The sequence below is a fragment of the Botrytis cinerea genome, chromosome 7 (genome assembly GCF_000143535.2).
Source record: "Botrytis cinerea B05.10 chromosome 7, complete sequence".
Classification (NCBI taxonomy): Eukaryota; Fungi; Ascomycota; class Leotiomycetes; order Helotiales; family Sclerotiniaceae; genus Botrytis; species Botrytis cinerea.
The window spans coordinates 1,701,130-1,713,959 of NC_037316.1; the positions used below are offsets into that span (position 1 = coordinate 1,701,130).

Sequence of the window (12,830 nt, forward strand, 5' to 3'; positions counted from 1 at the left end):
ATGAGAAATATCGTTAACGTGAGTATTTTAATGATAACGGCTGCGTTTTTGAATATTGGTTTGGCTTGGGAAAGATTTCGAGCTTGTTGATTCGCCCTGATATCAGTATTGCTTTTATCTAGAAAAATAAACTAGAGGTAGTTGGATTGAGGCAAGTAAACAAAAGGAGAGATTAAAATGAATTGAAGCACAATATAGGTCTTTTTAAGCTTATTGGATCAAGACAAGAAAAGAAATTGACCTGTACTGCCCGACACAATAAATTGATATCTACACGTGACTATTGATTAAGCTCTGAAATACCAGAGGGAGGAGTACAAGGGTAGCTCTCACTTTCACAGCACCCTCATTTTTCTTCCCCTCGCTCTAACCTCGATATCGAACATTCAGTATGAAGCCTTCGAATTCCTCGCTCAGAAAACTTAATCCGTATGTGTGTAAAGCGTGCACGAGACGTATAAGAAGTTTTGCCACAACGGCTTCTCTTTCGGGTGCGACTTCGACTTCGATTCCGAATAAGCGTCCGGATGTTTATGATGTAGTGTGTGTGGGAGGGGGACCGGCGGGATTGAGTTTGGTTGCTGCTTTGCGTAGGTTTGGTTTATTTATTTTTATTTTTTGGTTCACTCTTTGGTTTTGAGTATGCGATCGAGAGAATGATGAGGATTAACGGAAACTCTAGGCGCAAACCCCCTCACTCGTAATCTGCGGCTCGCGCTCATCGAACCGCAATCGCTATCTAAATCGCTAAATTGGAAACCGAAGGATGGGGAGTATTCGAATCGATGTAGTAGTTTGACGCCGAAGAGTGTGAGGTTTCTTAAGGATATAGGGGTGTGGGAGGAGGTGGAGGGGACGAGGGTACAAGGATATGGGGGAATGCAGGTTTGGGATGGGGTTAGTGGGGGGAGAATTGGGTTCGATGTTGAGATTGGGGGGAGGGGGGAGGAGGTTGTGGAGGGAGAGGGAAAGGTGGTGGCGTATATGAATGAGAATGCGAATTTGGTGAGGGGGTTGTTGAGGAGGATAGAGGGGTTAGGAGGGGTAGATATTTTGGAGGGGAAAGTTGCGGATATTGGGTTGGGACAGGAGACAGAAGAGGGAGATTTCTCTGGCTGGCCAATTGTGAAGGTCGAAGGACAGGAGAAAAGTCTCGCAGCGAGATTACTAGTCGGCGCTGATGGACAAAACTCCCCCGTAAGGAAATTCGCAGGCATAGAAAGTCGAGGGTGGGATTATGGTCGTGTGGGCGTAGTAGCGACTTTAGAGCTGGAAGCTCAGCATGAAGTGGGCAAGATTGCATATCAAAGATTCTTACCTACAGGACCAGTCGCCATGTTACCTCTCCCAGGAAACTACGCAACGCTAGTTTGGAGCACCACTCCGGAGAACGCAGCTGTTCTGAAAGGATTAAGCGCGAAAGACTTCATCGCTATGGTGAATGCGGCGTTCAGGTTAAGCACGGTGGATTTGAAATACATGCACACTCAGTCGTCGGGCCAAGCAGAGGAAGTATCATGGCGTCTCCAACACACACCTATTTCCGGCACTGTCCCCGCTCCCGTCACTGGCGTCCAGGAAAATAGCATCGCTTCCTTTCCTCTCAAAATGCGCCACGCAGATACATATATTGGGGAGCGCATCGCATTGATAGGAGACGCGGCACATACTATTCATCCGTTAGCGGGCCAGGGACTCAATCAAGGACAGGGAGATGTCGAGGGTTTGGTCAAGGGAATCGGGTATGCGATGGATCACGGGATGGATATTGGGGTGCGCATGAGTTTGGAATCGTATAATGCGGAGAGGTATATGCAAAATCATGTGTTATTGGGAGTGGTGGATAAATTGCACAAGTTGTATAGTGTGGAGAGTGGACCAGTGGTTTGGGGAAGGACGTTGGGTTTGAGAGCTGTGGATGCCATGGGACCGTTGAAGAAATTCTTGATGGGTCAGGCTTCAGGGACGGGGAGAAAGATTTTGTAGGATTATCATAGTGTCAAGAGGAGAGTGGTTAATGAATATAGCTCGAGGGTTGAAAATGTCGTTTATACGTAATGTACATGATGGATGGGCGTATGATTGTATGAGTAACGAGAAGAAAGAAAAATCATGATAATATAATCGCTTTCGAATATTCTATTCATGAAACTCGTAAATCTGTAATGAATATGGAATGGTGTGCCCAAAAGAAAAAGAAAACCCCAGTCGCTCAAACGCCTTGCTGTAATGCCAGAGACCAAAATATTCCTTTCCCAACCTTTGCAGTTATGCACTCTTGATCCGTTCATGTATTGCTTCATTTTTCATGTTCTAGAATTCGTCCATGCATTTGTTTCTCCTGCCTTGCCTTGCCTTGCACTCGAGAAATACTCCTCCTCCCTCTCCCATTTTTCCTCTCTCGATCCCCCCATGTGATCCGCAGTTTTCTCGCCTCCCCTTGAAGATCCTCAAACCCCATCATCATGATAGTAAAAATCAATATCCCTCGGTCTCTTGCGATTGTACTTCACAAACTCATAGTCGCCCTCGGGGCGCTCGTTCTTTGTGTTTCCTGTCAACATGGATTGTAGGGACATGCAGATCGACTCGACGTTTTGGACGGGCGACCAGCCTTGGGTGCCGAGCAGATCGAGGCAGATTATGCCGTTGGAATAGATGTGCGGGTGCATGGGGATGGGGCGCGGTGGGGTGGAGAGCGGGAGGAAGGTTACTTCGGGGGGTTCTGGGGAGGGGTTAGTTGGTTGAGGGTTTGGGAGAGAGAGACATACCGATAGGATAATTAGGTGTAAAAACTAATTTTATCCGGTAGGTTTCTCCTTGGTAAAGAGGATTCGAATCTAATACGCAAATGTCGACTAGCCATTCTTTGAAATCTTCGGCGGATACAAGAGTGATTCCTGGTGGGAGACTTTGGTGGATCTTGAGGCAGAATTAGATTTTGAGATTTCATTTTAAGAGAAGAGAGGAGAAGAGGTAAATAGATGTTGGGATTTGGGATGGGAGATGTAGAACATAGGACGGGATTTGTATATACCTTGTTGAGTTCCTTTCCCAGACGTTTACTTGCTATTCCGGTGGTTGTCATGTTGTGAAGTTATGTAGGTAGGCAGGGTAGGTATCGCGGTCGATGGGATGTATTTATGTATGTGTGCGTGTGTGTGTGTGTATGTATGTATGTATGTATGTATGTATGTATACCCGTTCTTGTGCGATGTGGAAAGGCTAAATTGAATCGAGATATATTTGGAAGAAACAACAGGGTCCACGGGTAGCTTTGCGAACGCTCCAGGGCGGAAGTTCGAAGCTAGAGATCGAAATGTGAATGAGCGAATGAGTGAATGGATTGTCGAGAATTGTCGATCTTGTTGCTATTGTTACTCTCTGTGAGTAGTCTATGAGTAGTCTATGAGCAGAGGGTACTCGAGTAGAAAACCAGTTGAGAGTTTCGTGGTGGTGGTGTATTATGATGTTCACAGTGGGAACCTGCATATGATAAGGCGGACTAGGTAGGTAGTTGGGTAGTTAGGTAGGTGACCAGCTTGGAGGGGCTGATGAGAAATGAACTGGTTGGGCTTGGGCTAGACTTTGGCTTTGGGTTGGAGAGTGCACATTGCTCGTCGCTTATCCATCCATTAGGGAACAGCGAGCTACTCGGTATGTAGACAGATGTACTCGAGTAGATAGAGAGATGTGAGGAAGTATCCAGAGCTTTTTGGTTATGGGATGAAGCACATGCCTTTCATGGATGAGTAAATGAGTGGCTATCAATATAAATATGAAGCAGTTCATAACATATTCATTCATACCTGTCCCGTCTATCCGTCTACGCTCCCGTCCACCCACTCGTCACCACCTACTCTCCGATCTATCCTTGATTTGCTGTATGTACATGTTCATCTATACGGCGTACTAGCAACAGCTTACCTCGCACTGTATATATATACCCCGTACCGACCTCATATCAACACGCCAGAAACGATGTACCTATCTAGATCCCTCGACCGACGCCTACTCCTGCCTGCCGTTGTGCCAGAGTTTCCATTTCTGGCAATCCAATACGATAGACGTACTTCGTGCGACACTTGCCTCTGTAATAGAGTACCAGCATGTACATCTGGAAAAAGAACTGGGCCCACCCTGAATATATCTGAGCCACACTAATAAAAGACTAATGAACTCGGAATGAACCCTTGGGCTGACCACTGCCACTGGCCACTGCACACTGCCCCGCCGTTCATTATTCTTGTGCTGCGTAATGGATGAGTGGTGGGTGTGTGCTCTGTGGCAGATGGATGTATGGGTGTGTGGGTGTATGGGTGTGTGGATGTATGGATGTATGGCTGTATGGTTGTATGGTTGTATGGCATTTATGAGATGAATGTACGAACTGCGGCTGAAGAAAAGAAGAGGTACCCGGGTAGAGGAGAGAGAGGAACTTTATTTATATTTCATTCATGTTCCCTTTCAGTGTGATCTTGATCTTTGTCTTTACCTCTCCCTTTACCTCTCCCTTTACCTCTCTACCTGTGCCGTTACATAGGTTCCTGACCAAGTATCAACCGCTCATACGATACAAGACATTCAGATTCCGTTCCATTCAATAAATTCCCATTTAAAAACGTTTCAACCCGTCATTTCTTTGAACCCTCTCAGGATCTCTTGCCAGGCTGTTCAACCCCACTAAGACATCTCCGCAATAACATCTGAGCATCTGAACTTCTTACTTGAGAAGAGTTTCTCTCCAACTTTCCCTCCAACTCGTCATATTCTACCTTTGCGCATCTCCCGATTGCATATCGAAAATCATTCAAGAAGCCATTTGAGGAAGGATCAAATAATTGAGGTCGCAATAGCTATCTCAAGAACGCAGGCACGATGAGTTGTGAGTCTGATTCAATCATTTATACTTCCCCAGCGAGCTTGATAAGGAGGGGAGCATATCCAACAACGAATACCTGTATTAGCAGATGAAAATAAGTATTTTCTATGTACCTAAAAACCCTCCTTGATACTATTCCCCTTTTTGAACTCCTCTCGTTTTCTTCGCTCTATCCTCCTATTATCAGTTGTTTAAAATGGCACGCACTTACCATCATCGTTCGGAATCTCCAGTCTCTGGTATGCTCAACAAGCTGCATGGTCAGCCAGAAAGCTACGATAAAAAGTAAGTTTGCGAATATGCATCTGCGAAAACATTTTTGCTAATTGTACCCTAGAGCCAAATACAAGTTTGGTCGAACCCTCGGTGCTGGTACCTATGGAATCGTCAGAGAGGCAGATGGCCCAACAGGAAAGGTCGCAGTGAAGATTATCCTCAAGAAGAATGTCAAGGGAAATGAACAAATGGTCTATGACGAACTTGAAATGTTGCAGAAGATGAAGCATAAGCATATCGTCAAGTTTGTGGATTGGTTCGAGTCGAGAGTAAGAAAGAGTTCGATACCGATGAGAGGGAAACGACTAATGCGTCGCAGGACAAATATTACATTGTTACACAGTTGGCTATTGGTGGAGAGTTGTTTGATCGAATTTGCGAACAAGGAAGATTTACGGAAAAAGATGCTTCGCAAACTATCCGTCAAGTTCTCGAGGCTGTGGATTACCTTCATGACAATAATGTTGTTCACAGAGGTAGCAATTTCAACCCGAGTTCTTATTCATAACTAACGATAATTAGATCTCAAACCTGAGAACTTGCTCTACCTCACTCAAGATCCTCACTCCGACCTCGTACTCGCAGATTTCGGTATCGCCAAAATGCTCGATACAAAAGATGAAGTTCTTACAACAATGGCTGGATCATTTGGTTATGCCGCTCCTGAAGTTATGTTAAAGAAGGGTCATGGAAAACCTGTAGACATGTGGTCCATGGGTGTCATTACCTACACACTCCTCTGCGGTTACTCTCCTTTCCGAAGCGAGAATCTTCAAGATCTTATCGACGAGTGCAGCAATGCTAGAGTCATTTTCCATGAGAGGTATTGGAAGGATGTCAGTGAAGATGCAAAGGATTTCATTGGTCATCTTTTACAACCACGTGCAGATGATAGATCTACAAGCAAGGTATGTTTTACAGAAACTAGGATTTGTCAAATTTGGAGTGACTAAAAATTTCATAGGAAGCACTCGCGCATCCATGGTTAAGCGGAGAGAATGCCACCGATCACAATTTGCTTCCAGAAATCAAAGCCTACATGGCCAAAGCCCGTCTTCGTCGTGGTATCGAAATGGTCAAGCTCACCAATCGTATCGAAATGCTCAAAATGCAAGAAGACGACGGCGAAGAATCAGATGTTCCCGGCAATGCTGCAGCCGCCGCTAGCGATGCTATTCCTGGCAGTCCAGAAAGAAAAAATACTGGTTCATCTTCAGCTTCAGGATCTACATCTCCTGGAGAAAAGAGGAGTTTGAGTAAAATAGCCAAGGGAGCTATTTTTAGGGAAGTGGTATTGGCGAAGGTTAGAGAGGTCAAGGCAGAAGAGGCGGCAGCTCAAATTGAGAGACAGGCGACTGAGGCGGCCAAGAAGAAGTCCACTCATTAAATCAAGTTCTATTGGCCTCTGCGTTTCTCATGGTGAGCGTTGGATGAGATGGGCGACAAAGTTATGTTGCCCGGGTTGTATGGGGATTCTTTCGAGCTTGGCCTGGGGTAATATCAATACTTTTTGATGAATAACATTGTGAATATCGGGCATCGGGCGAAATGGTATCGATGATTCTACTTCTTCTTTTTACGCGAATGGTTTTTAAATTCCTGATATGGGACGATTGGGTTGGTTGAAAGGCATGGATGGATGGATTATTATAGGGTTAGTTGGATGGACTTGGTCTTGAGTACGAGTACCCAGCTACCTATACCTATTTATGCAGATGGCGAATGAAAGTTCGATTGTGAATTCGATTTTGTGTGAAGGGTGTATGTTTTGATGTGAATGAAGTTATTTGAAGCAATTATGTTCTTATTAATGGTTCCATCTTCCTCATTCTGGCTGGCGATATCTTCAATTGCAGTAGACACCGGGGAACCTGCTAGTGCAGTTTTGTAGATGAGTTTTACTTTTTGGGTAGAGATTGGCAATGTGATGATTGTGTATAATCTAAATCTCACAAGAAATCGAGATGATTTGGGAGTGTAAAAGAGGAAGGGGAGTGGGTGTTGACGTTGAGATGGAAGCTGTGTCTTTTTGTCTTGTTACTGGTTCTCGTCTCATGATATATTAATATTCAATATTAGTGCATTGTATCGTTCAGAAATTCCATATCATATACTTGCTTGCCTGTCTGTGATGGATCATTGGTTATATGTCTTTTCTCATATCGCGTTAGTGAACTTGGGTTTGGCGGGCTTGCTCTTGGTGGTGAGACGAGTGGATGTTTGTTTATTTGTTTGTTATTGGGAATTGGGGTTTAAGGTTTGGGGTTTGTATTTGTATATGTGAATATGTGATTTTTGTGGAGGATGTTCGCTATTGTTTGGTTGTTTCTTTGTGTTGTGTAATATAGTGTAGTATAGTGAGATTTTCTTCCTTTCTTCTTCTTTCTTATAGTTGGAATGATAGGTACTAGATTGGATAGTCTTCGTTCGCCGCGGCGGGGTATGATGTCAGATCTATACCTACATACCCACATACCTCTCCTTTCACCAAGAAAACTACAATTCACTCTTGCTTGGAAGAGTTTTACTGTATAGGTAATGTCATGTTTTTCTCTTTTCCTACCTTGCTGCGATGGAAACGTGAGGATTTCGTCGAACTGTTTTGCTTGAGGGTCCAGATGAATGGATGTACACCAGTGTGGAGTCGTCGTTTATATCTTCTCTACTCAGACCAGTGGGTCATTTTTGTTCGGTTCGTTTGTAGATTCGAAATACTGAATGCAGTGGTAGATGTTTAATCACTCTTTGGATCTTTCGGAAACTAGGGTTGGGTTGACTCAGATCTTTGTGGGTGTGTGTATATACCACATCTGAAATAATTCTTCTGGGGTAAATCAACGAGAGGGAAACAGTTTGGGTGCTGAAATTTTGTGTTTCGTAGATTCTCTTAGATTCTCTGCTTTTGTATCTGCAAGGAGATTTTATAATTGGTGTGGATAATTTATGAGTGTCTATGCCGATAGGGGAAGATTGGTTACAGTTTTCTGGGAGAAAAAATTATCTATTCGAGAGTTGAGGCTGTTGTCGTGTATTTGAGATACTGGAGAATCTAGATATTCGCAATTGCTTATTGTCATATTGAATCATATTTTCTCACTATCGGAGTAAATAAAGCTGGATCTTTCGTGCTGTATTACTCTAACTATTCTTTATGAGATATACAAGGGCATTCACCACATCTACGCGATCAGATGGTATACCGACGTGGTTGATTAGATCAATACTCTATCTTTCCGTGTAATTCACTGATTTGATGTATAGTTGGAACATTGAATAGACACGCGATTCCGGCAGCTTTTATATCCTGTGAGTTTGGAGACATGTATGTATGGAAGCATGATAGTAGTGAATAATCCGATCGAGATAGTATGCGGCTACATATATATTCGAGCAAAAGATTCGCTTCCTTTCATTTCTAGATATATATATCAGCAAAGACAGATTGTGTATCTATATAAAAATCATCTGCAGTCGAAATCATGACTCCGCTCCAAGGAATATCAAACGCCCACAAAAGAGACTACGAGGATCAACTCCGAAATTGGCTTCATGGTTCTCCTCAGCATCTTCCATCCAATACCATATATCTATTATGGATTCTTCACTCCGCGTGAATGACCTGAGAATATATCTGTGCGCTTTTGCTATCATTCATATCGTCTGTTTACCTTGTATACTTCCGTTGTCACAATGCGATGGTATTGAGAAAGGATTGAGGAAGACTTTTGTCTCGTCTATTCTTCGTGTATACACTAGATATCTTCTACGTAGTAAGTAATAGTACATAGTCGTCAGTGATGCGCAGCATACTAAATGACATATCAACAATTTTAACAAAGAGACTGTAGATAAACGGACATATATTCTTGTATTCAGCATTTTGCTTAAGATTATTGAAGTCGTTGATTTCATCCACAGGAGTCTTGAATCTTTCAATTCGATTTGACCCGGTGTACTCGAACTGGACAAGTGATATCGCTCGCATGCGTGAGGTGAGGCTAGATTTATATTCTCAGAGCGCCGAATCAAATCACTTCAGAAGACCAAGTTTTTCAAAAAGTACTTGTTGGAATTGGAAATCGCCATCATACTCTCTATCCCAAACAGCTACAACGAACTTAAGTATAACATCTATATCGCGACTCTGACTTCGGAGAGATTCAAAGATTCTGAATTAACATATACAGCTCCTGGGATATTGAGCACGGCGAACTTTATACATACTCCAAGAACTGCACTTCCAGATCGAGAGATCATCATGAATGGAGTAAGTGCGTCAATGAGATAGATGTGTGAAGTGAGCTGATAACTTATTTAAAAAAAAAAAAAATTACTCGCATGAAATAAGTACAAGATATCTACTCGGAGGATGTAGCACCACTTGATGATGAATGGCAACTTTGCTTGAATCTTACTTAGATAGATAGAGATAGATAGATAGAGAGAAAGATATAAAGTGGGAAAAGTGCACAAGGCTTGATGATTTATATCTTCTCTGAATTAAAAGACTCGTATGGGGGGGGGGGTATCTATCCATCGTTTCTGTCAGTCCTAGACCCCATATATACACAATAATAAAACAGAATGAATGATACAACAACAACAAAAAAAAAATAAAAAAAAAATAAAAAAGGATTCCTTAATCTCGTATCCACAGCCATGCCTACATATACATACCGTTAACATCACACTAATTATTAGGCAGTAGGTAAGTAGTTTGTATGTATGTATATACATATATACACACTTCGCCCCCTCAAAAGATAAACCCGTCCTTCTTCACCCATCAAACCACACACCTCTCTCGCTCTCTAGCCAAACCACCCAATAGCCCCGCAGGAGAAGCAAAAAAATTGCAAAAAATCAATGAAGGGAATTGAGCCCAACGCGGGGGTCGAACCCGCAACCTTGTGATGGACCAGAAGATCTTTGAAATCATAAGAGTCACACGCTCTACCGATTGAGCTAGCCGGGCAGGCTTAGTTAAATTTGTTGAAGTGACACTCGTTGATTTAGTTTATATTTGATGTTCAGTTTTTGAGTGGTGGATAATGAATGAGGGGTAGAGTAAGATTTTTTTAATGGTGGGGTTCGTGAGGGTTTGTGTGATTGGTGGATAGACATGGATTTTGGTTGGTGTAGATGGTGGATTGGTGGAGCCGTGCATGGAGTGCAAGGCTACTTACTGTGTAGTTGATTGGGCTGAGCCGAGCGAACCGAGTTGATTGGCAACGGCTATTTAGAGATCAGAAGTATGGGTGGAAGAAGATTCTTATGTTTTTGGTATCACTGATGGTGAAAGGTAGTCTGAATGCTTAGAAACAGCGGACACATAATGTTTAAAAAAAAACGCTGAATGGGTATCTATGTATCTGTGTAGTGTACAGTGCACACGCTGAATGCTATGGTATACTCTTTTCTCATCTTCCTCTGTTCATCTTGCCTCATCCCGTCAATAACCCCAACCCATATACAATAGCCAAATCGCCAGCCCAATTTATCTCCAACCCTCCAAAGCAATATGATTGGCCCATCATGGAACACAAGGGATACGCATACATGCTCGGCTTGAGCTGTTATACAATTCTGGAAGCTCTGCAGGTGAAATTATAACCAAAAACCGAGCTACACTTTAGCAGCTAAAAGTTAAAAGCATTATCATCATCCTCATCATAACTGTTGCCAATGGACTTCTTGTCCTCCGGTTTAAGTGTTACAACATCCTTGATTTCCTCATTGACCAAATCTCCCATCTCGGAGCTCTCTGTCAATATTGTCCTGGCTTCCTCGTCAGAGACACTCATATCTTCCTTAATCAACAAAACTGTAACTTCAGGAACGACAACCGAGTCAACAAATGCAGCTGCGCTTCTTGCTGCGATCAGACGGTCGAGGGGTGCTCTGTACTTTAACAATGGCGTAAACTCGTCCATGATATTTTCGGAAATTAAACGTAGACCTCGAGAACCATAATAGCCAGGTATAAGATTCGTTGAACTCTTCATCAAATTTCGATCTTTTCCAGCTTTGACCTTTTCATCAAACACTTCTCGATAATGACAAGTTGCGCCTCCAATTATTTTCTTGATAAATGTATGGTGATTGGAAATTCTAGAATCTAGAGTTTCCCAATCGATGTCAGGGTATCCTTTGGACTTCCAATTTGATCGAGCAGTTTTTCGTTGATGAGATAAACAAAATTTCTCTTGCTTCCTAGTATTCATCTTTCCGAGAGCTTTCAAATCTTCAGCAGCTACAGGTTCATTACACATTGGGCAACGAGATCCAGTGTAATCGTCGGCATCTGAACTATCTTCCCTCTCGAGATTTTCCATGCCGATAATGGTGTCCGGATTTAGCTTCTTAGCCAATTCCTCCGCTCCATCCAATATGTCATCATCGTCGTATCGTTGAAATGGTCTGGATTGCGTTGATGGGGGTGCGGATTTCGAACTCTTTAATTTGCTGAACAAATCCAAATCTGAAAAATCGTCATCACTGAAATCCGGACGCACAAAGCCTCTGGCTGGACTTTTATTTTTCGTTGGACTATCAGTTGTATAGTCTTGGAGCTTTTGCTTTTCATTATCGCTGACCAGACTTGGAGATCTACTTTTGTAGTTTATGAATTGATTGACGGGCGCTGCATTCTTCTTCTTCCCATACATGTAGGGTTTATTTGGCTTGTTCTTTGGTTTGGTATCCTTGACCAACACCAATTTCTTAACACCAGCTATTTTATTATTAGTTAAAGCAAATGAATAATTTTTTGAACTTACGTTTTGAACTTCTGGTCTGATCCGGGTGTTCCTTTGTGTATGACTTGAGCTTCTTGTTGCTGCTCTGCATGTTTCCGAAAATATTCACATCTGGAGCATGTTCCGAGTCGCTCTCATTCTTCCGCTTGTTGCCATGAGTTGACTTTGTTTCAGATGGTCGCTGTCTTGAATTTTGGGGAACGGGGAGAGAAGAAGTGGTAGAGGTTCGAATTGGCTTTTGACCTTTTGATCCAAAAACGGTCTTCGTCATATCTGCGCTAATTCTTGAGGGTGATTCGTCTTCAGAAGAGTCAATGAGATACTTTCCATCCTCGTCGGAATCATCTGGAGGTCGATCAACATCCCCATTCCCAGCTTCAATTGACTTCATGACGGAGGACTCCGATGACCCTGGTTCATTCTCCTTATTCGACCGCCTGTTTTTTCGCTTGCATGATGTTGAATTTGGAGCGCCGCCAACGTTGCCAGAATCTCGAACGCTATTAACATTACTGGGACGGGTTTTCGTTGCTGCTTCTGTTGGCATTGCGGGTTGTGCTTCTCTTTTTGGCCGATGGAGTGATTGCAGGAGGTTGTGAGGATAATCCTTGGTCAATCCAGCACGTCGTGGTTGTGTTTTCCTTCTATCGTTGAGATCCAATTTTGCATGATCCATCTTGAAGATCGCGTCGCGGTATGATAGAGTCAAGCAAGGCAAGCCAGGGTTGGTGAGATGAGGCAGGCGCGTGGATTCAGAGGAGACGTTCACTATCCAAATGCCAAATATGAACGTAAGAGTTGCAACTTCATTTCTTTCCGAAGATATGATATATGGTACATTTATAGGAAATCTTTGAAGGTGTGTACGGTCTCTCTCTACCTTCCTTTGCAGCTGAACTGATACGCTCGAGATG

At 43.0% G+C, this 12,830-nt stretch overlaps 4 protein-coding genes across 5 annotated transcripts; 2 read left to right on the plus strand and 2 right to left on the minus strand.

Moving 5' to 3' along the window:
- Positions 1-265: 265 nt before the first annotated feature.
- On the plus strand, positions 266-2,087 carry Bccoq6. Its single transcript, XM_001554043.2, has 2 exons — positions 266-590; positions 683-2,087. Exons 1-2 carry the CDS (start codon positions 392-394, stop codon positions 1,984-1,986), a joined length of 1,503 nt encoding a protein of 500 aa, XP_001554093.1. The 5' UTR covers positions 266-391; the 3' UTR covers positions 1,987-2,087.
- Positions 2,088-2,113: 26 nt separating this feature from the next.
- Positions 2,114-3,707, minus strand: BCIN_07g04720 (hypothetical protein). Its single transcript, XM_001554042.2, has 3 exons — positions 3,038-3,707; positions 2,772-2,922; positions 2,114-2,725 (listed from the first exon to the last, which is right to left on the minus strand). The coding sequence occupies exons 1-3, from the start codon at positions 3,086-3,088 to the stop codon at positions 2,451-2,453; spliced, it is 477 nt and encodes a 158-aa protein (XP_001554092.1). The 5' UTR covers positions 3,089-3,707; the 3' UTR covers positions 2,114-2,450.
- Positions 3,708-4,260: 553 nt separating this feature from the next.
- On the plus strand, positions 4,261-6,953 carry Bccmk1. 2 transcript variants are annotated; one of them, XM_024694092.1, is made up of 6 exons: positions 4,261-4,885; positions 5,116-5,167; positions 5,220-5,427; positions 5,478-5,634; positions 5,681-6,066; positions 6,123-6,953. In XM_024694092.1, exons 1-6 carry the CDS (start codon positions 4,879-4,881, stop codon positions 6,543-6,545), a joined length of 1,233 nt encoding a protein of 410 aa, XP_024549881.1. In that variant the 5' UTR covers positions 4,261-4,878; the 3' UTR covers positions 6,546-6,953. The 2 variants fall into 2 exon arrangements, with proteins under 2 accessions (XP_024549881.1, XP_024549882.1); XM_024694093.1 differs by lacking the exon at positions 4,261-4,885 and having other exon boundaries at positions 5,011-5,167.
- Positions 6,954-10,413: 3,460 nt separating this feature from the next.
- Positions 10,414-12,824, minus strand: BCIN_07g04740 (hypothetical protein). Its single transcript, XM_001554039.2, has 2 exons — positions 11,938-12,824; positions 10,414-11,891 (listed from the first exon to the last, which is right to left on the minus strand). The coding sequence occupies exons 1-2, from the start codon at positions 12,590-12,592 to the stop codon at positions 10,798-10,800; spliced, it is 1,749 nt and encodes a 582-aa protein (XP_001554089.1). The 5' UTR covers positions 12,593-12,824; the 3' UTR covers positions 10,414-10,797.
- Positions 12,825-12,830: the final 6 nt, after the last annotated feature.